Raw genomic sequence first — 19,669 nt, 5'->3', positions numbered from 1 at the left:
CTGCAAGTACACGCACTTAATCATTTCAGTAAATGGAATGTCGCGATGTCTGGATTTATCTTGACAGGGACGCTGGTCAGGGGGCTATTCTCGGGTCTTTTGCTTGCGGATGCCTCTTTACTGTTGCTATACTCGTTCAAATCAGCTCCGAATGAGGAAATAAAACAAAAGCCAAGGAAGTCACCATAACGGCTGACAAGAAAATGACCGGTACAGATGGCTCTCCGATGCATCTTCCTGATCCGGCGCCTCCAATGGTGTACACAGTGAGGGGAGTGATTGGTGCATTCGGTCTTCTCACCCTGATCGTTTGCTGTCTTAGAGTATGTTTACATTTCCGCAATGGCAGCATACACGGGCTGATTGACCTGCGTCTCCCTAGCTCTACCTTCGAGGATTTATCATGCATGCTCTCGGTCTGGATGACTGTCTTGTTCTTCTTGCCCTGGTATGTACAAGTTTCACACAGGATGAAGATGAGCCCGCTCTTAACCGCACTGAGCAGTCCATGGTCCTTGTGTTCGCGGCCCTCTCCATCATTCTTACAACGTACGGAATTGGCTACCATCAGGATACTGTTCCTACTGCAGATATGATCATGACGGAGAAGGTTAGTGCCTTTTCTGTCCTTCTATAGACGCTGACTTACTGTTTCAGTACGTATATATCTTGTTCTGCCTATATCTCTGGGTGGCCTTGGCTGTCAAATGTAGCCTTACTGTTTTTATCATGCGAGTTTTCCCAACCAAATGGATCCGGCGGATTGGTCTGGGAATCATGGTGCTCATGGTGATCGTGACAATCTCGGGGGAATTACCCTTGATCTTCCAGTGCTGGCCAGTGCAGGCAGCGTGGGATTCGACTATTCCTAACTCGAAGTGCTTTTCCAATGCTGTGTTAGAGGACCTCCAGCTGTATCAGGCAATCCTGATGTTATTATTCGATGTGAGCATTATCACTCTTCCGATGCCGACTATCTGGAAGCTTCAAATGCCTATTCAGCGTCGCTTATTCATTATTGGGCTATTTTGTCTTGATATGTTTGCGGAGTCATCACTTTCCTTTACTGAACATCCTAGGCTGATTGATGAAGGATTCGTGGCATGCAGTGCCGGGCTGGCACGCATTCCGCTATTGGATTTCCAAGTCAACTCAACTGACTATACATGTATGACCTCTCTTCTCTCCGTTGATACATAATTTACTCCACTAACCGCACATCCTAGACGTCGGTGCTGTTCCCCTCATATTGATGAACGTCAAATATGCGCTCGGTCTGATCACCGGCTCTTTACCTTCGTTGCGCGTGCTTCTAAGAAACATTCCGGGGCTGAACAGCAGCAAAAAGAGCACTGATCTGAGCCGAGATTGGAGAAACGGCCCTGCTCATAGCGGATACCAGCTCAGCGAACGGGGCCACTGGGCCCTTAAATTCAAAGGGAAGGGTAAGCTCGATCTTGAGAGTTGCGATAACGAAAGCCAGCAGCAGATAGTCGTAACCACGACAGTGGAACAGGTATAGATACTGCTGATAAATGCTATCATTATATTCTCTTCCTTATAGCCTGAGACTTTCTAGCAGAGTATATAGCCATTGCGTGATCCCTTGACTTAGGTACAAGATGAAGTAATGAGAGGTAGGAGATAAGTAGTACGAAGACCTCACAGCAACTTGGCGATAGGCGGTGAATGAAAAGCATCATACAGGTGGAAGTCTCCCATAATACTACTACTACAGTCATGATTATCGAACTAAATATAATCAAGCACTAAGAGTAGTACTAGTAGTAGCCTTATAAGAAATATATAATTAGCAACTGATACTACTACAATTCAAAGAGAGTCCGACCTGATGCTAATCCAACATCAGTGACCCAATCTATTGCATTTAAACTACGAAAATCCCCATCAAGAGACAGATATATGAGAGCATCATGCAATAAGAACGAGTATACGGAGTATAGAGATAAACAAGTAGATAAATCCCCGCGGCTCCGCCTCGGCCTGTTAGCAGCCACCACCAGCCCGCCAAGCCCGGGCCGAATCCAATCTCCCCCAATGAAGGCGTCAGTCGATCCTCTTCAAAAGTTCCCCGTCCACCTCCGAAAAGAAAAAACGGCGCGCGCCCTCTCCAGAACCTTCACACTCATCTCCCAAGCCTCAACCAGTCAGCAACGGACTCATCCTTTTCACAATGCCTGCCGGAATGTACGTCCCAATATTTCCCCCCTTCCATTGCTTATTACATCCCCATCCCAGACAGAACACCCCACTACCACCTAACTACCCCGATCACCCCATCCCATCATCCATCGCAAGATAGAGAGAGAGACACACTGACTGACTCATACCGTCAATGGAAAATACAGCTTCAACTCAACCTACTACGGCAAAGACTACCGCGCCGGAGCGGCTCTTCTCCGTGCCCGTCGTCCGTATCTGTTCAAGAATGCCTTGACCGGTCTGGCCTTGGTGTCTTTTACCATTAGTGTTTGTACGTCCATGTCTCCCTTCCACCTGGTCTTGTGCTTGTCCTTGATTATTGTCGCTGCGCGCATGCGCAATGCTATCCCATTACAGCCCACTCAAGAAATAACAACCAGCTAATGTCATCTCCGTTGTATAGACGCCTACACCATCCGCGCCGTCGGACAGGATGAGTTCTCGGACGTGAAGGTTCCCGATGAGCCGGCGAAGAAGCAATAATTGTGATTCGAATATTGCATTTGCGGAATACTGTTATCGTTGTTTTTATTATATTTCCGGTTTCAGCGTATGCTGATCGAGCTGTGTGCATGGATTGATTTGATTTTAATTGATTGGTTGATTGTTGATGGTGTATTGGGATTGGAGTTAGGTTTGAATATCTATGAATATACTGTATATTTATCTTTTTGTGTGTTGGGTTTGTGCTGGGTTTGGAAGGGGGGAGGGTGTGTGGTGGTTGATGGGGAGGATGTGATACTAGGGAAGGGAGGAGATGGATGTGTGTAGATGATGTTGCTGATCAAGTGGAAATCTCTGCTCGCGTCTTCTTATTATTGATCTGTATATTATTCGAAGGATATTCGTGTTCAATATGTCATGATCATTCTGCCAAGGTTCAGCTTGGTTGCTTAGGGATAGAAAGAAGTATAGTCTACGCTTCTAACCAAATGCACAACTTCTATGATTCCGCCTATATGGTGATGTGACACGTACAAGAACATGGAATTGAAAATGACATGCTAAGAAATGAAGAAGGGATCGATTTTACACCCAACCTGGTATCTATCAACGACACCAGGCCCTTTACTCGGTCCGCAGGACACGAGGGCCCTTGCGCTTGGTGGCGCGCTTGCGCTTGTGGCCCTTGTCAAAGGCCACTGCGTTGTTGTGGTCACGGCCGAGGTTGTCGAGATCCTTGACCTTGTAGATACGGATGATCCAGTTCTCACTGGTGAACGCCTCCTCGAGCGTGTTCAGCTGAGGGCCTTCCGCGGGGAGTCGAGATCCACGCACGCGGTCAACGGCCTGGCCGGGACCGAACAAGGAGTTGAAGTTGTAGTAGGACATTTTGTACCTGCAGTCGTTGTTAGTGGCATATCAATGCCATGGCAAATAGGGGATATCTTACATCAAGCTGTTACGCATGGTGGGGGTGGCACCGTCATCCACCCGGTACTCACCGCGGGCAGTGAAGAAGTCACGCTCCTTGACCTCGTCGGGCCAGATACCCTCGGCGATACGGACCATCCACAGGAACTTGTTGATGTCGTCACCGGAGTAGCCCAGCAATCCACCAAACACCACCAGCACGTAATCAACATCGTGCTGACGGAGGATGGGGTAACTGACCTCCTCACGGGAGCTCATCGCCTTACCAACAGTGGCAATGTGGGTGTTGTTCCACGTGTTGTTGTCAACCAGGGTAGGGCGGTCCGCCATACCACCGATCTGGTAGCCGTAATCCCACCAGGACATGATCTTGGCGTTGTGCTCAGTGTTCTGGCGGAGCCAGTAGTACGCCTCACGGTAATCATCGATGATGTGCTGGCTTCCATCAGGCAAGCGGCTCGCGAGAACCACAGACGGGGAGGAGTAGGCGTTGGAGGTGACCCAGGTGCAGTGCGCAACGAAGAGAAGCAGATAGATGACAACGGAGGAGGTCATCACAGCCTTGGACAGGTAGGACGTGACCCCGACATCGGGCTTCCTGGTGGAACGAAGACCGTCCGAGTTGTCCTCGTTCGCCTTGGCGCGGGGGTTGGGGCCGTTCTTCGCGAACACGTACGTGTCGAGAATGGTGGAGAGGGCCAGAGCAGCCGCAACACAAACAATAGGGGTCAGGGTCAACATCAGACGAACCATGACACCGGCGAAGTAACTGGCAAGCACCGAGTAGATGATGACAAAGACGTGCTCATCCTTGAGATCGCGGAAGCACATGTAGACACCAGCAGGGAAGAGCCAGATCAAGAAGTTCAGATCAAAGAAGAAGGCGGGCCAAGCGGTGGGCTGGTGCTCGGAGACAGAGGCAATGATAGGGATGTGGATCTTGGCATAGCCGGTATCCCACAGAGAGTAGAAACGACCGCTCCAAGGGGCAATCACTCCGGACACGGTGAGGACGACAAGTCCGACGAAAGCGATTCCGAAGACAACGATGATCATGGTAGTCAGAAGTCTCTGGAAGTGCTTGCCCGGGATGAAACCACGGACGAAGTCAGCAAAGGCCACGAGCTGAATGAGGCCAAAGACACCTGGCAAGGTCAGTACAAACTGTCTTCTCTAGCGGTTAACGAGAGTACACACCAAGTGCGGACATGTGGTCACTGTTGCGAATCGGCAGGAATCCGACGAAAGGAATCTGCATACTGGCCAGAGTTCCCAGAGCATACCAGGTGGTGTAGCTGATATAGATACGGGAGCTGTATCTGCCCATACACAGAAGAACGAAAACGTGCAGAGGGATCAAGTTAGTGATGAAGACATAACCACCCCAGGCAGACACCATGTAGCCGTAGAACAAAGCTGCCAGAGAACTCCACATGATGGAGCCGTTCTTGACAGCCTTGATCCACAGGAAGAAGGTGAACACCAGCAGGAAAATAGCAATGGCCTCGTTATCGTAGCTGCCCGCGACGGAACGAGAGATGTATCCGGGGACGATACCCATGAAAGCAGCCGCAAGAAGACCAGCGGAGGGGGATGTCGCCATCTCGCGAGTCAGGAAGTACATTGCCAGCGCAGTCAGACCGGAGAAGGCCGGGGCAAGCAAGACACAGATGTTACGGATATCGACAGGGATGGTGAGGAAACGCAAGACGTGGTAGATAACACCGCTGGTCACCATCAGACCGGGGTATAGCGTGCCACCAGTGACACGTCCCAGGGGGTGCCATGTTCCTGAGCAGCATCGTCAATCAGTATATGCAGGTGGTAAAGCATGCTTGGCAGGAAGAACGTACGGTCGTCGAACCAGTCCCAGAAGCTCTCAAAGCCATGGGAGACCAGGTATTTTGTTGCGCGGAAGTTGAACCAGGGGTCGACTGTAGAAGGGAGCTACATTAGCATCGGGTTGCCTCTGAATTGGAGCTGCCTGCACACGGTGTCGAATGCCGGGATCCGCGGTAGCGTCAAGGTATAGATGTGAGGATTGGTATCAAAACATACACTCGTGAATAATACTCTCGAATCCTAGAGGGTCAATGTTAGTGACGATAATTCAATTGATCAAATATATGAGTCAAGAGACATACGGATAACACTGAACAGACGACTGGACACAGCAGCGGCGGCAATGGTAGCTAGAATGATAATCCGCAGAAGGCCGCGTGTTGTTCTGCCGGAGTTACCCTTCAAGAGGACATCGAGGGGTGATTCGGCCATAATGGCCAGGGGAGAAAAGAATCAAAATCCAATGGGAAAGAAGATGAGCAAACAGCCCTCGACCTGTCCCGGGAGCTGATGAGAGGGAAGGGGTTGGGTGGTGATGTGAACGGGGGAATGAATTGAAGAGTGTCGAGAGCTTCGCAAGGTGGTCTCTTCTGGGGCTTGGCGCCAGGTACGTAAGTCACCCAAGTCAAACCACAATACTTTGTTACTAGTTCCCTTTTCCGTTGCGGGTTTGGGGGATTTCCTCCGAAACGTCCCCGCACCGTCAGTGCTTAGTATCAGCGCAAGTCTAGTTGACCATCACTCGAACATCCGAATCGTTACGCCCTGTTTCAAGAATATTTTTTTTATTCTTTGATTTTGAGAATTAATACGCGAACTCTCGCGATCGCTCAACGGTCATCTCACCATGGATCTTCCCCCACTCACACAAGAGCAACTGACCGCCGTCGTTGCCTCTGCTAAATCGCCGACGGAGCTCTACGAAACACTATCAAACTATGAAAGCGAAGCTTGTCTGCTCTCCATGAAAAAGGGCAACCACACGGAGCTACTCAGTCTTTACTATTCTACATTCTTCTTCTCCAACCTTCTCGTAGACAAAATGTGAGATATCCCGAGCTACTCCCCCACAGTTAGCAAATCGCTAATCCGCAAGTTATTCAGTCCCGAAGCTCGTTTATCGACACAACGCGTGCCACAAGAATTACTACAAAATGACTCGTCACTACAGAACTGTTTGACACTTCTCCGAGCGGTCTGGCAACGGAAATATGACCAAGTTTATAAGATTCTGCGAGAACTGCCGTGGCCCGAAGCACTCCGACCCATAGTCCAGAGTTATGAATGTAAGGCAAACCATCCTCTCGAATATGCCTTGCCTTTGCTACATCCTTCATATACTAACCTTACCCTAGCTCATTTCCAGGAAAAGACGTTAAAGGAAGTCAGCAGAGCCTATGAGGCGATAAGGCCAGCAGCCGCTGCAACCTATCTCGGTCTGGATGCTGCCGCCGCACAACAGGGTGACCCGGCCATCATGCAGAAGTTCATCGCGTATGGATGGACATGGGATCAGGAAAAAGGGTTGTTGCACCCGAAACCGATCGTCGACGAACTCCCTCAGGAAGATGTTCGGTTGTATAATGAACTGAGTCAGGTCATGGCCTTGATCGGGAATCGCCGGAGTTGAGGGTATCTGGGAGTCTGCAAAAACAGGGGCTACCTTGCAACTCGATTATCCTACAGTAATAGGCGGGACATGACGGAGAGTTTGGATGACTACATATCTAGAGCGCAACATCCCGGGTCCGCACGTAACGACTTGACGGCGTCACGGAGCATATCATAGAACAGCCCCATAACAATGGGCATAATATTGCGCAAGCGCACTCAGTACGAGAAGAAGATCAGCAATGAAACCGAAGCATACAGAATCTCTTGCTCTTCTGGTCCAACTGTAGTGATACAGACGCACAACAGCCCAGGGTATGTACAAGATGCGGGGATGATGTCTATAGGGGAAAAAGAAAAATCATTCCTTTCGCTCGCAATGACACGACTCTGGGAAATTAGACCAAACAATAATACATAATCGGGGCCGACCCGAGATCTCTCGCCTATACCTTCAAAGAGGTACGACTCTTAGAGAGATAACTGCAACTTCATCTGCGTGCCGTATACTTCGATTCCATTCTAGTTCTCGCCAGCCTTCATCTTCAGGAAAGCCTCAAGGTCAAACCGGCTGTCCTCGGGATCCGTAATGACTGTGCAAGTTCCCTAGTTAGCATTGGGGGGTCCGGTACATGCCGCTGGGGGGTTCCAATGGGGACTGCAATTCGGGACTGGTAAAGGGGATTCAGAGTATGGAAAAGCTAGCACCAAGACGTACCTCCGCTGTTTTGCGTGTCCTTGGGCGCCGTCTTCTTCCTCCACTCAGCCTTGGCCTGCTCGATCAGGCGCTCCTGGCGGGCATATTCGCGTTCGGCCTCGGCGTGCTTAGCAGTGGCGGTGATCGAAGACTGGTGGTAGAAACCGTAGACGAGACCGGCAACGAGGGCCGAATAGCGCAGAACCTGGATGGGCGAAGGGAGCGGGTTAACCTCGAGGGTCCTGTATCATGACAATGGGTCCAGGGCGGATACTGATGACACTCACGTTGACACCCTGTGTGGTAGCCATCTTATGAGAACCCTGGCCTCCGGAGCGGCGAATGGAACAGATCAGTGAGACGAGAGATAGCAAGGCCGGATTCCGAGCGACCGTTATGAAGGGATCGACTGTCAATGGCTGGCAATCGGACAGGATACTTAGAGAGCTGGTAAAGACGAAGTTCCTGTTCGCGAGTTTTTCCGGACCGTCGGGCCCTTTGGCGCTTATGTCATCACCAACCCGGGTTTCCCTGGGCGCGGGACAGACACGGGGAAGGTTCAAGGGAACGCGAACGAACCCTCCCCGTACTTTTATTTACTTCGTCCCCCAAGTTGAAAGACCAGCCAGTTCGTGGTCTGGAGGGTTTCACCTTCCGTTACTCCCCCTCCTCCCCATCATGTCCTCGGCTATGCAACAGCGCAAGGCCGAGATCCTTGCCAAGAGAGCCAAACTCGCCGAACTGAAGCGGCAGAGAGAGCTGCGGCAGAAGGAATTCTCGCAAACCCGAGCTAACACCGGCGATGCTTCTGAGGTACAGAGACCCTTTCCCCTCACTTATGGTCGCCCATGTCGCTTGAGAAGGGCCAGCGCTTATGTCTACTTGTCTTTCTAGGTTGTCTCCCCCGCCCCCAGCCGCGCTGATAGTCGAGCTGAGCTCGATGATCTTATCTCACGTTTGGTTGACCGCCCGGGGTCGGCTTCCATCAGCCACGGGGCCGATGGCCTGTCACGGAAAGGAAGCAGGCCTAATTCAGTCCTGAGCGCTAGCCAACTCAGTGGCGACAACACGGAAGCATTCAGTCCAACTACGCGACCGCTTTCACAGTCAATTGCTGTTCAAACGGTCGGAACCGAGCCGTTTGTCGCGGCTCCTGAACCACAGCCCGCCCCTGAGCCCAAACCCGAAGTTGTCACATATAGTAAAGGAGTCCAGACGGACGACTTGAAACCATCAGGCGCCACAGAGTCAGACGATGAAGAGAACAATGGCAGCAAGAGAGATAGCGAACGCGACGAAGAAATCCGGAGGAAGCTCCGAAAAGAGATCGAAGAGGAGCTGCAGGCCACTCAACAGCATGCTGACAATGAAGCCAGCGCCGAGGCCTTGAATATGCGCTACCCGCTCCGTACATTAGATGATGACGAATTAAAGGCTGTCACGTCCTCTGAGGACTTTCTGGATTTCGTTGAACGATCAGCTAAAGTCATCGAACGGGCACTGGACGAGGAATACGACGTGCTGGCAGACTACGAGCTTGGAGGCGTGGATGGTGAACTAGAAGACGACGATGAACATGGACGGAAGCGGCGCGGAATCAGGGAGGTCTGCCAGTTCTGGGACGAGCGATGGAGCAAGAAGCGTATGATCAGTGATCTTAGCTTTTCGCCGAAGGTTGGTCGCTTTTATCATCATCATGAGCTTCGCATTGAGGTCTGACATCCCCACAGTTCCCCGAACTTGTTCTGGCTGCGTACACCAAGAACCCTTCTGCCCCTCATGAACCCGATGGTCTCGTCCAGATCTGGAACCAACACCTTCACTCCCGACCGGAGTATGTCTTTCATTCTACCTCTGACATCTTGGCCGCCAAATTCTCTCCATTCCACCCTAATCTCATTGTTGGCGGTTCCTACTCGGGGCAGGTACTGCTATGGGATACTCGGTCGTCGCGCGCAGGCGGTGGCGCTCCCGTTCAGAAGACGCCGTTGACTGGCTCTGGGCATACTCACCCGGTCTACAGTATTTCCATCATTGGAACACAGAATGCCCATAACATTTTGACCGCATCAACAGATGGCGTAGTCTGTGGTTGGACGGTCGACATGCTTTCCCAGCCTCAGGAATACCTCGAACTATCGACTCCCCCACCCTCGAAAACAGAAGATCTTGCACCCACGACCATGTCATTCCCGCAGTCCGACCCCACATTCTTCATCGTTGGTACTGAGGAAGGAGGGATTTACCCCTGCCATCGTTACGATAGAGCCGGTGCTAAAGCTGGTACCGACCATCGCCTCGTGTATCGCGGTCATAAAGCCCCGATCATGTCCACTGCATTCCATCCCGCTCGCGGTCCAGTTGATCTGGGCGATCTCATGCTTAGCTCTAGTCTGGATTGGAGCGTGAGGCTCTGGCGCATCCGTCCGCCGGCCACGACTGCCCCTGCAACCTCTGCCATAGCCACAACTCAAGTCGTGGAGCCTATCCTTGACATTAACCGGGAGGATGTCGTGTATGACGCACGATGGTCCCCACATCGCCCTGGTGTCTTCTCTCTCGTCGATGGTGCTGGAAACCTCGAAGTCTGGGACCTCTACACGGACACCGAAGTCCCCGTCGTGAAGACGACACCGTCCAAGGGCCGTGGAGGCATACTGACGAGGAGTCTCAACAAGGTAGCCTGGGAAGAGCGCGAGGGCAGGCGCATTGCAACGGGTGGGCTCGACGGTGTGGTTACTGTTTTTGAAGTCGGAAAGGGTCTCAGCGGTACTCCGGAAGACGTGCCTGCCGATGAATGGGCGGGCATGAAGAAACTCGTTGGAAAGTTGGAACAGCAGGACCGGAACAACTGATGCGCAATCAGCTCCTTTTGCGAAATACAAAGGAACCAATGACCGTCTTGTGACTTCCCAGCGAACGAAGCAACAATGTCGGTTTATAGTCTCCTTCGCTCAAGTCTGTCCTCGCCAGCCAACAATCCATCGATCCATCCATCCGAGGTGCTTTAGTCTTCTTCCCGATCTGTAACACATTTTGAGCGGCGCCGCTGTTTAGTTTATCATATACCCCGAGGCACCTCGTTGATGTATCTATATTTGTTCCAAGCTAGAGAAACGAAATGGGTTCGAATATTTCAGAGCCAGCCAACATTTGTACATACTACCTGCTCAACCGCAATAGTCCCTTTAATGGAACCGATGCCGTAAACGTATAGTAGGACGAGTATTACAGTGGACTAAAAAATAAGCGTGCAATCACGAGTCCCATGTGACCACATCAGAATGGAGACTTCATATTCCTATCATTCCCGTCATCAAATCTCGACAATCTATCTTCCATTCATTTATGGCTTTTGACAGCCTCAATAACACCCTCCCCACCACCAGGCGGCTGATGGAAAACAATCTTCTCCAGACCAACAGAGTTAAGCAGCTCACGCCATTGCTTCTCAGACCGCTCGAACGCGCCAACCTGGACCATCATCATGATACTCATGCACGCAGTGGGAAAATCACAATGTCTATCCGGGATGATATACTCATTAATAATGAGGCGGGAATACCCCGGTTCCATAGCTTCGACGATATTGGTGAGGATTTGGCGGGCTTGCTCATCGGCCCAATCATGAAGGATCCAGTGCAGATAATATGCTCGAGCACCTGCGCGAAATGATTAGCGCCGGTGTGTCTGACCACGATCTTGATTTGTATGTGGATCATGGAGGCATCATACCTTTGACTGGCTGCGGAGCGAAGAAATCGTGAGGCATCAGGTCAGTTCCTTTCGGGGGAGTCTTTATACTCGATACGACGTGAGGCAGGTCTTGGAGGACGAGACGTCCGGGAAGGGAGGGGATTTTCTCGTTCAAGGCATGCAGGTAATGGCCCTCGCCTCCTCCGACGTCGACGAGGAGGACGTTGTTCGCTGAGTCGTTGAAACCGTCGGTGATGGAGCCTTTGATGTCGAACCAGTCGGCCCAGTTCGGGGTTGTTTGCTGCTTCAGGGTCATCCATTGTTGGAAGTCCTTTGCCAGGGAGGGGTTGTGACCAAGCCATTCGAAGTAACTGAGCTCTGTGTTCATTGCGAGCTGGAACGGGGTGTCTTTGGCGGATTTGGGAAATTGGTTGTTGTTATTGCGGAAGAACTCTGGAGCTCTCGTGGTACAGAAGTTGCCGATATCGAAGCTAGAATGGGTATCAGATGAGGGTGTGCTGGCATGGTGGTGTGACTGAGGGGCTTACCATGCTCGAGTTGTGGCTTCGAAGGTAGGCTCAGCCATTACCATTGTGAGAGGTGATGGTTTGTATGATTGGACATCTTCTTCCAGAACGTAGCCAGAAGCTGCGAGTAGCCTCATGATTTGGTCTAGGTGGTGCCATGTCAGTATGCTTTATTCAGGATTTTGTCGGCATATGTGTTTGGCGTATCCCATGCTGCTGCATCTGCAAACTATTACGATCGACTCTTCCAGAGTGGGACCGCAGAGAAAAGAAGCGTGTATCCATCGCCGACCCACGAGTTCACATTTGATGAGGGCTAATATGGAGATTGATAAGATAAGGGAGATCTACCCACGAGAACTACACTTGCGCCGGATTTGCTGGCGATCTGCTGTGTGGTTGTTGCATGATTTTGGTTATCTCTGATAGTCTTGAAGACATCGAGCTGGACACCCATACGAAGTGCCATAAGAAGGACCGAATTCTTTTCATGCAAGTTAACGGGCATCACACGGGAAATGGGCAGCATAATCCTGAAAACTCACCATAACGACATCCTGAATGACTGTCTCGGCTGGAGAGCCCAAGGCTGCCAGCAACCCCTGTGCGGCTTTGATGGCCTTGAACCGGGTGCTATCGTCGATTCCATCTCTGCTAGATTGGACGGCGCTTGTTAGCTCTGATATCTGACGATCAAGAGACATTTTCTAGTCCGGCTCCTCGTGCTGTTTTGCTCGTTCTTGGTGGCTAGATGCAATATCCTGCAAGGACGGGTGAACATACAGGAGCCAACCTCAAATGTCGCGGATAGAGGGCTTTAGTATGATGAAAGGATAATCGGGACAAAAGCTGAGGAATTGCAAGCGTGGGGCCCCTGACTCGCGTGATGGAGGATACCCGAGAACGAATAAGATGGGAGATCGAGCCCGAGCACGATGCTAGCGTGCCTTAGTGGACACAAATCTGCCAGGAACTGGACACTCAGCGGCATAATATGTGGGCATAGTATCGGATCGAGGGTCGGTTCCAGAACCTGTGCAAGCCATCCGAAAGCCATGTGGGGATCGGCGGAGATTGAGTTTCGCGAATGATGCGAGAACCATCGATTTGGATACTCTTTTGCCCGTGGCACCAGCACGGCACACTCAACATTGCATTATGTAATTGACTGGATCCATCGTCCAAGAGTTTCAAAGACGGTCCCAGTGAAGCCGGATGCTCTCATTCCAAGGAACACGGCTTGAAGCTAACAGCTGTGGTCTTGGCCCTGTGCGCAATTAAAAGATGAAATTCCCTCACCCATTCAAGGTCCTCTTGCTGCGACAATAGTTGCAGGCTGCAGATGCGTGAAACTGTTGAAGTAGCAGCCTGGGACCTCCAATGGCAGATGAAAAGTCGAGTTTCAGGTGGCGATGAATGCACGATCTGATTCCGATGTCCCATACAACGGCGATGCGCTGATAGGCGTGTCCGTTGCGATTGCCGTTGTTCAGATCGTGGTGGTTATAGCACGCTTTTATACACGACGACGTCTGCAGCAGCTGGCCTTCGCTCTCGATGATTATCTGATTCTTCTGGCATTGGTACTTGCCTATCTTTCTGGTTACTACGGTTTTGTGCTTACATTTTTGCAGATCGCCAGCTTAGGCCAATCGGCTTTGTACATAATCTGTAAGTGGAAAATCTCGATAATGCGAGACCAAGCACTGACCGTTGGGTTTCTTTCCGTATAGTGGTCAAGCTCGCAGGAGTCGGACATCACATGGAATATGTCGAAGAGACGCCTGCAAAGCTGGTGATTTTGGAGAAGGTATAACCCTCTTGTTTGGTTGTTTACTCGGAGATGCATGTCTAACATAGTTCAGGGCCTGTACGCCAACGAGATCCTCGACTTCCCGTTTACGGTCACTCCAGCCAAAATATCCATTCTGGTCTTCTACCTCCGAATTTTCACCACTCGATCGTTCAAAATAATGGCCTATATAGTCGGTGCTATCGTACTCGGACACGGCCTCGGTATCCTATTTGCAGCCATCTTCCAGTGCTGGCCGATAGCATACGTCTGGGACAAAACCATCGAAGGAGGATCATGCTTCAATCAACTGGCCTTCTACCGCTACGTGTCACCGCCAAACATCTTGACAGACGTCCTCATCCTGATCATGCCATTGCCATATGTCTGGAAACTACACACGCGAAAAGGGCAGAAGTTAGCTTTGACGGGAGTATTCCTTCTCGGCAGTTTGTAAGTATATACTTTATACTTCACCACCCCAACATCAGCGGAATGAATTAACCCCCAACCAGAGGAACCGTAGCCAGTATCTTACGTATGACAATCTTCTTCCAAGAAAACGCCACGACCGACCCAACCTGTACGTCCCTCCCCTGTTCCTAATCCATGAATGACCCTACTAACCACCTATTAAATACAATACAGGGACATCCACCAACCTCGGCATCTGGACCATCCTAGAAGGCGGCATCATCATCATCGCCGCCTGTCTCCCACCCATTTGGCCATTGATCATGCGCATCCTCCCTCAACAGCTACGCAGCAAGGGATCATCACAGACTCCGCAGCGCTACTACCAACGCCGCTACCCGACTAACCAGGCCAATGGCAAGACTCCGGAGGGCTTTTCTCGACTCGGAGATAACAGTCAGTCGCGCGGATCGCATGTCCCATCGCTGGGGAGTCAGACGATCGTGGCGCGTGAATCTGAGTATTATTCGGAGAATATCTCGTTGGAGGAGGCGGTGCATGGGTATAGGGTTGTGGAGAGAGAGGGGCCGTAGATTCGTTGATGTATAAAAGTATCATTGTTTTTGGGTGTTATGAGTTTAATGATGAAATCTGAACTGATCTATAGTTATATAGAAGTAAATACTATAGAAACCCTCCACTTATTCTAGTAGCTGTATTAATGAGATCTTTATGAAAGATTATCATATATCTTAACTATATTAATAACTTCTGGTTATTTTTAGTTGCCTTTAGTTCTTCAGTCTTCAAAAAATAATATAAATATAATTAATTCTTTGCAGTACTGCCACCGCAGGCAATCCGCTACGTCTGTGATTATACTCCAACCGGCCTGCTCAGTCAATTCAATCAGCTGGAACTCGATCCTGACCCTGAAGAACCTGAACCAGACCACGAAGACGTATCGTCTGTCACCTTCTTTGCCGAGTTTGTCGATCCGGGTCATTCTTCCTGCATATGCTTTCTCCATTATAGACTAGAAGATAAGTCTGTCACAGATTGTTACTTTATAATTGAACAATTTCGAATTGTAGATTGAGTACGGGGGCCTCAGATGATAAAATCCAAACATACAGATTAGAGAAATGAATAAGTAGTAGATAACTAAGCGGGTGGCGCATGGGTAAGCAGTAGGGTGGCTAACAGCCAGGCCAGGTCAGGTTAGTAGCAATTTCTATGCCTTCTATCTGGTTAATACTCAGGTCAAAGAAACCTTCATATCGCAATATATCTCTAAAGCTAGAAGGATAGTAGTCTACTATGATCTTACTTTTCTGAGTACCGAGACATATGTACTATATTAATTTAGACTTAGTGCAGTCAAAGTATACTTATGGAAAATCATATAATTATCCTAGCCCACTCTAGTTACAATATGAAGAAGCAGTACTCATAATCACCTCACAGAATCAGCATCTATCTAGAAATCAGCCGCGCTTCAAGTCACATTAAGAAATTAGTAGTTCGGATTGGGTGACCATCGGCGGATCCCTCCTCTCGTATTTAGTCTTTCTTCGCCGTTGTTGTCTACCCATGGACCTTCACTTACCTTGTTACCCTAATTTATCCTCTTCACTCCACTCCGAATTTCCCATGAACGATATCTAGCGCAAATAGGACTCCACCCGCTACCGAGCCACACAAGCGCTATATAAAATCCCAACGTAAGCGAATCCAAGTGCCCAGACGTAATCGAGGTGATTATCTCTAGACAACTACTCCCCCGTCGCTATCATATTCGACTTCATCGCCTTCAGACACAGCAGTATCCGCGCTAGAACGCGAGTGAATGCTAGAGGCACTACTAGAACTGCTGACTGGGTCGGGAATAACGACGTATTGGAAGTCGGGGTCAATTTGGTGTCGGAGCTCTTGGAAAGATAAAGAACCCATGTCGGCCTCTAGCCCTGTCTCAAGTTCAAACATAGTCGAAGTTCCTCCTGCCGTTGAGTCAGGGCATTCCTTCATCTTGCCCACGCCAGTTTCGATGTCATTCCTCAACTCCCGTCGTACTAGATTTATCAGATTATTGAGAATCTGCTCTTGGTCTGTGAAACGGGTGGCGGCGTTCGATTCTGTTACGCTGATGTCGGGAAGGCGCCACCTCATATAAAGTTTCTGATGAGATGAAGGGCGAATATAACGGCCTGGATGATTGCAGATATAGTGATAGCAAAGATAACAGGCAGGCTTGCTGCATCCGATATACTTGTCCGAATTATCCAGAAAATCCCCACCGGTCTTCTCAAAATGATCGAGTATCAAGAGCTCAGCATGCACAATGCTTTTACCCGCGAGGTGCTCCTTAGCCAAGTTTTTGTCCCATTCGTTTGTATCCCAAATTGTCCGCAGACGGGCAAGAAACCTCTGCTTCTCTGCTGAATTACTAGAGAACATCCGGTTGCTAATGCCATCGATATTGTACTTGCGGGACGAAAAGGGAAGGGGACGCTCTCGAGACGCAGGAACTCTCTCGAGTCTCATCCCTCTTGCAAAATCTGAACGTAGAAATATTGCGCCTTCGACTATTCGTTTGCTCATAATCACATGCTTCCCGAGTTTGCCGAGCAACTTAAAGAGCCGCTCAAATGTGTGAGGGTCATGTGATTCCATGGCTAGGTTCCGGAGGACTTCGAAGGTTTCTCGTGAGTTGTGACTTATGACGGCCAAGTTCGCCATATCCACTTCTTGGAGTTGTACACCGTCCCTTTGCAGGTGCTGTGACAGCCAGCGTTTGAGGTTGGCAACATTAGGGTTACCTAGGCATTACCACCATGTCAGACGCGTATACTCGATATACACCACAAGCCAGACATACCTTCATGTTGCCCATTAGAAAGCTTTGCTATTACTCGAGGCGCAGCTCTCACAACCTGCTCATAATAGGCGTAGATCTTGGGTGCATTAAAGCGCAAGACTCTGCTCGTCAAAAGGTTCAGGGCTTGTTGGCCATCTTTGGTGCCCAGTTGAGCCGATGGGTTACTTGCCAGCCATTGTACAATTCTCAAGACATCTTGAGCAAAGCTGACAACAGCTTCTTCCACATTCTTGTTCGCCGCTAGCCAAACCACTATCTCCTCTGGTCTCTTTTCCAACGCGACCGCGGTCACATAGGCAGGTTCCTTCTTGTATGCGCAGGCGTAGGCAAGTGCATCCACAAATGACCTATGACTCTTTATGGCGTTGAAGCCAGAATTATCCTGCGGTATGTCAGGGGCTCTGATACGCCAACCTCGAACATTTCCCAGCGTCTGAAGTAGGGAAAGAGGCTCGTATAGACGCCGGAGCCGGCGTGGCGAATGCGACATTGGAGGGTCGCCTGGAGGATCGTGGCTCATCTTCCTAACTGAATTGAATAGGCAGCCTTCCTTTTCTTTCTGAAAGGGAAAAAAATAATAAAAATAATAATAAAAAGGCTCTGTGCTGCTCCAAAAAAGGAGGAGATAGATAAAATACGCCGGAAAGGGAGTGAAAGAAGATAGATATAAATATATCTCATAGGAAGTGTTTGAGGCTCTGCCGAATAAGTTCAGCCTTGCATTGGATTGTTCCTACAGAGGCAAGACAACGAGCACAGTGATCACCTGGCACGTCCGAGTGGTAATTCCTCTTGACAGCTCATAGTTACCAACCTCTACTTGCATAGTCCAGTGTTTAGTATGTTTAGCTTGGTCTGGTTGTCAGCTATTATGTTGTCTCTTGGGCAGCCTTGCACCTTACTTGATGCCGCAATGCCAAGGGAAGCTCCATGGCAATCATAAGCATTCGAAAGCATTCCTTTAGGGGTTACCACCTGTACATCGAAATTGAAAGCGGGGTTGAGCGACTACGATATTTCACTACAATATTCCAGCATTTCCTTGTCAACATGTCGTCGGCCCGCATTACTTCCCTGTTAGCCTGTCCCGGGAGCGTAAAAGGTCGTTTTGCTGCTAGGACTGGCGTCTCGCTATTACTAGCAGAGGTAATAGTTTGAAATCCTCTGGAGTACTTTTTTACTGCGCAGTGGAGGAAGCTATAAAATCAGACACTTCACAGGGTAGAAAAGAAATTCCTATCCACGTCGATCCTTCCCGTCCGAGTAACACTATGCGGACCCTTGCTTTCCGACCTAATCTGAGGTTGAACCTTACTGGGGTAACATACAGCAAGAATACATGAGCCACCTCACTGTATTCAACCCTTTCATTATCGCAGGACGATCAGCATGGAGAAATCCTGTACCAGGCCTAGCATGAGTCATGTCGAATAGGTTGCCAGTACATGGATCAGGATAAGTGATAGGATTCTGCATTGGGACATAAAACTGCGCGCCGAGACTACCAATGAGAATCAAAGTTACAAGGCCGGAGGTGCACGTATCAAGAAGTGTAGTTAAGTTCTTATACTTTCTGAGACTTACTCGCATCATTCACAGCTTATCAATTGGGTTTTGAACACAGCCCGTCGGACGAAAGAGCTTAATAGCTCATTTCGCCCACCCTCAGTCGCTCCAGCACCGAGAAGGTCCGTGCTCTTGTCTTGCGTTAGTCTATATCAATGCATAAAATGCTCTGCTGACGGACAGGGGAAGCGCGAGGCTGGCGTATGAGTCAAAGCGTTAGTCAAGAAGGGTGGCGGATCGATAATACCCGCATGAGTCTAACTGCTTGGCTGCGAGTAAACGCTGGTTACCCACAGGCCACTCACTGGTTCATCAAGAACATCATTTGTTCGTACTTACCACATCCAGTCAGACCGGCTGGCAATCGCATCACTCCAGGTGGCATTCTGCTAGAGGATGCTCGAGGCAGATGAGATTGCTGGCATCTACCACCACCCACCACTACGCTCAGAAGGCTGAGAGCGGTGAATTCAGCCGCCACAAAATCAACCAAAAGAAAGTCAGCACTGATGTACGATGGATCCAGGTCATCAACGGAGCGAACGATTTGACGTGGCTGAGCACTGCGACCGCAAAATACTAGAAACACGACATTCCATACACGCATGAATCGACACCTTGGCTACCACATGACCGTAAGCACTCGGCATGGCGTTGGCATCAGCACCCAGCCGGGAGAAGAATCCGGGGCATGGCGGCCAAGCCTAACCGGCAGGTTCGCTCGTTTCCTAACAGACCCGTCGAAGGGAGAAACGCTCACTACTTTTCTGCCCAATTCTACCCATCTGAAATACCAGGAGGCCTGAGCGTTGCAAAGCCAGCGGAAGCTATATACTGTCTTGATATCCCTTTCTATTGGCTAGAACTGCGGCCATGATAGCCTTGCCGCAGGTTGGCTAACCACTAGCGAGCTGTATCGAGGATATGTATGCTGTGGAAGATTACTCTGGCACGGACATTGTGCCAAATAACCGAGCTACCTCTGCTTAACCACTGCTGTACGCCTTGATGCTTCGTATTTCGTCTCATATGCCGGGAATCTTGAGATA

At 49.9% G+C, this 19,669-nt stretch overlaps 12 protein-coding genes across 12 annotated transcripts; 6 read left to right on the top strand and 6 right to left on the bottom strand.

Moving 5' to 3' along the window:
- Window positions 1–32: 32 nt before the first annotated feature.
- Window positions 33–1,555, top strand: BO85DRAFT_469761 (uncharacterized protein; the record flags this gene model as incomplete). Its single annotated transcript, XM_025662354.1, has 8 exons — window positions 33–75; window positions 146–179; window positions 272–323; window positions 383–448; window positions 506–610; window positions 658–1,040; window positions 1,080–1,168; window positions 1,227–1,555. The coding sequence occupies 8 exons, from the start codon at window positions 33–35 to the stop codon at window positions 1,520–1,522; spliced, it is 1,068 nt and encodes a 355-aa protein (XP_025514475.1). The 3' UTR covers window positions 1,523–1,555.
- A 515-nt stretch (window positions 1,556–2,070) lies between these two features.
- BO85DRAFT_450575 (uncharacterized protein) lies at window positions 2,071–2,927 on the top strand. The gene is made up of 3 exons (XM_025660408.1): window positions 2,071–2,208; window positions 2,370–2,494; window positions 2,627–2,927. The coding sequence occupies exons 1-3, from the start codon at window positions 2,195–2,197 to the stop codon at window positions 2,704–2,706; spliced, it is 219 nt and encodes a 72-aa protein (XP_025514474.1). The 5' UTR covers window positions 2,071–2,194; the 3' UTR covers window positions 2,707–2,927.
- On the top strand, window positions 2,891–3,242 carry BO85DRAFT_53259 (uncharacterized protein). The gene has a single exon (XM_025665457.1). The coding sequence runs from the start codon at window positions 2,985–2,987 to the stop codon at window positions 3,192–3,194; it is 210 nt and encodes a 69-aa protein (XP_025514473.1). The 5' UTR covers window positions 2,891–2,984; the 3' UTR covers window positions 3,195–3,242.
- Window positions 3,062–6,005, bottom strand: BO85DRAFT_450574 (dolichyl-diphosphooligosaccharide--protein glycosyltransferase subunit STT3). Its single transcript, XM_025660407.1, has 6 exons — window positions 5,742–6,005; window positions 5,656–5,679; window positions 5,451–5,531; window positions 4,795–5,388; window positions 3,617–4,742; window positions 3,062–3,562 (listed from the first exon to the last, which is right to left on the bottom strand). Exons 1-6 carry the CDS (start codon window positions 5,869–5,871, stop codon window positions 3,292–3,294), a joined length of 2,226 nt encoding a protein of 741 aa, XP_025514472.1. The 5' UTR covers window positions 5,872–6,005; the 3' UTR covers window positions 3,062–3,291.
- Window positions 6,006–6,118: 113 nt separating this feature from the next.
- Window positions 6,119–7,156, top strand: BO85DRAFT_53293 (CSN8/PSMD8/EIF3K family protein). The gene is made up of 3 exons (XM_025665458.1): window positions 6,119–6,483; window positions 6,544–6,725; window positions 6,795–7,156. Exons 1-3 carry the CDS (start codon window positions 6,287–6,289, stop codon window positions 7,067–7,069), a joined length of 654 nt encoding a protein of 217 aa, XP_025514471.1. The 5' UTR covers window positions 6,119–6,286; the 3' UTR covers window positions 7,070–7,156.
- A 416-nt stretch (window positions 7,157–7,572) lies between these two features.
- BO85DRAFT_489334 (ATP synthase subunit e) lies at window positions 7,573–8,058 on the bottom strand (the record flags this gene model as incomplete). Its single annotated transcript, XM_025663596.1, has 3 exons — window positions 7,573–7,643; window positions 7,769–7,952; window positions 8,035–8,058. The coding sequence occupies 3 exons, from the start codon at window positions 8,056–8,058 to the stop codon at window positions 7,573–7,575; spliced, it is 279 nt and encodes a 92-aa protein (XP_025514470.1).
- A 194-nt stretch (window positions 8,059–8,252) lies between these two features.
- On the top strand, window positions 8,253–10,944 carry BO85DRAFT_450570 (putative dynein intermediate chain). The gene is made up of 3 exons (XM_025660406.1): window positions 8,253–8,560; window positions 8,642–9,421; window positions 9,478–10,944. Exons 1-3 carry the CDS (start codon window positions 8,426–8,428, stop codon window positions 10,600–10,602), a joined length of 2,040 nt encoding a protein of 679 aa, XP_025514469.1. The 5' UTR covers window positions 8,253–8,425; the 3' UTR covers window positions 10,603–10,944.
- Window positions 10,945–11,019: 75 nt separating this feature from the next.
- Window positions 11,020–12,674, bottom strand: BO85DRAFT_399912 (sterigmatocystin 8-O-methyltransferase precursor; the record flags this gene model as incomplete). The annotated part of the gene is made up of 5 exons (XM_025657111.1): window positions 11,020–11,409; window positions 11,483–11,934; window positions 11,992–12,115; window positions 12,322–12,454; window positions 12,516–12,674. The coding sequence occupies 5 exons, from the start codon at window positions 12,672–12,674 to the stop codon at window positions 11,090–11,092; spliced, it is 1,188 nt and encodes a 395-aa protein (XP_025514468.1). The 3' UTR covers window positions 11,020–11,089.
- Window positions 12,675–13,313: 639 nt separating this feature from the next.
- Window positions 13,314–14,874, top strand: BO85DRAFT_497336 (uncharacterized protein). Its single transcript, XM_025663991.1, has 5 exons — window positions 13,314–13,641; window positions 13,704–13,780; window positions 13,836–14,215; window positions 14,278–14,345; window positions 14,411–14,874. The coding sequence occupies exons 1-5, from the start codon at window positions 13,383–13,385 to the stop codon at window positions 14,767–14,769; spliced, it is 1,143 nt and encodes a 380-aa protein (XP_025514467.1). The 5' UTR covers window positions 13,314–13,382; the 3' UTR covers window positions 14,770–14,874.
- A 682-nt stretch (window positions 14,875–15,556) lies between these two features.
- On the bottom strand, window positions 15,557–17,976 carry BO85DRAFT_450568 (nucleic acid/nucleotide deaminase domain-containing protein). The gene is made up of 3 exons (XM_025660405.1): window positions 17,957–17,976; window positions 17,055–17,903; window positions 15,557–16,995 (listed from the first exon to the last, which is right to left on the bottom strand). The coding sequence occupies exons 2-3, from the start codon at window positions 17,572–17,574 to the stop codon at window positions 15,944–15,946; spliced, it is 1,572 nt and encodes a 523-aa protein (XP_025514466.1). The 5' UTR covers window positions 17,575–17,903; window positions 17,957–17,976; the 3' UTR covers window positions 15,557–15,943.
- Window positions 17,977–18,288: 312 nt separating this feature from the next.
- On the bottom strand, window positions 18,289–18,679 carry BO85DRAFT_53180 (uncharacterized protein). The gene is made up of 2 exons (XM_025665456.1): window positions 18,639–18,679; window positions 18,289–18,542 (listed from the first exon to the last, which is right to left on the bottom strand). Exons 1-2 carry the CDS (start codon window positions 18,645–18,647, stop codon window positions 18,366–18,368), a joined length of 186 nt encoding a protein of 61 aa, XP_025514465.1. The 5' UTR covers window positions 18,648–18,679; the 3' UTR covers window positions 18,289–18,365.
- A 213-nt stretch (window positions 18,680–18,892) lies between these two features.
- On the bottom strand, window positions 18,893–19,639 carry BO85DRAFT_450567 (uncharacterized protein). The gene has a single exon (XM_025660404.1). The coding sequence runs from the start codon at window positions 19,225–19,227 to the stop codon at window positions 18,922–18,924; it is 306 nt and encodes a 101-aa protein (XP_025514464.1). The 5' UTR covers window positions 19,228–19,639; the 3' UTR covers window positions 18,893–18,921.
- Window positions 19,640–19,669: the final 30 nt, after the last annotated feature.

Source organism: Aspergillus piperis (assembly GCF_003184755.1).
Source record: "Aspergillus piperis CBS 112811 unplaced genomic scaffold BO85scaffold_12, whole genome shotgun sequence".
Classification (NCBI taxonomy): domain Eukaryota; kingdom Fungi; phylum Ascomycota; class Eurotiomycetes; order Eurotiales; family Aspergillaceae; genus Aspergillus; species Aspergillus piperis.
The sequence above is the reverse complement of the archived record's forward strand: the minus strand, read 5'-3'. Positions and strand labels throughout refer to the sequence as shown.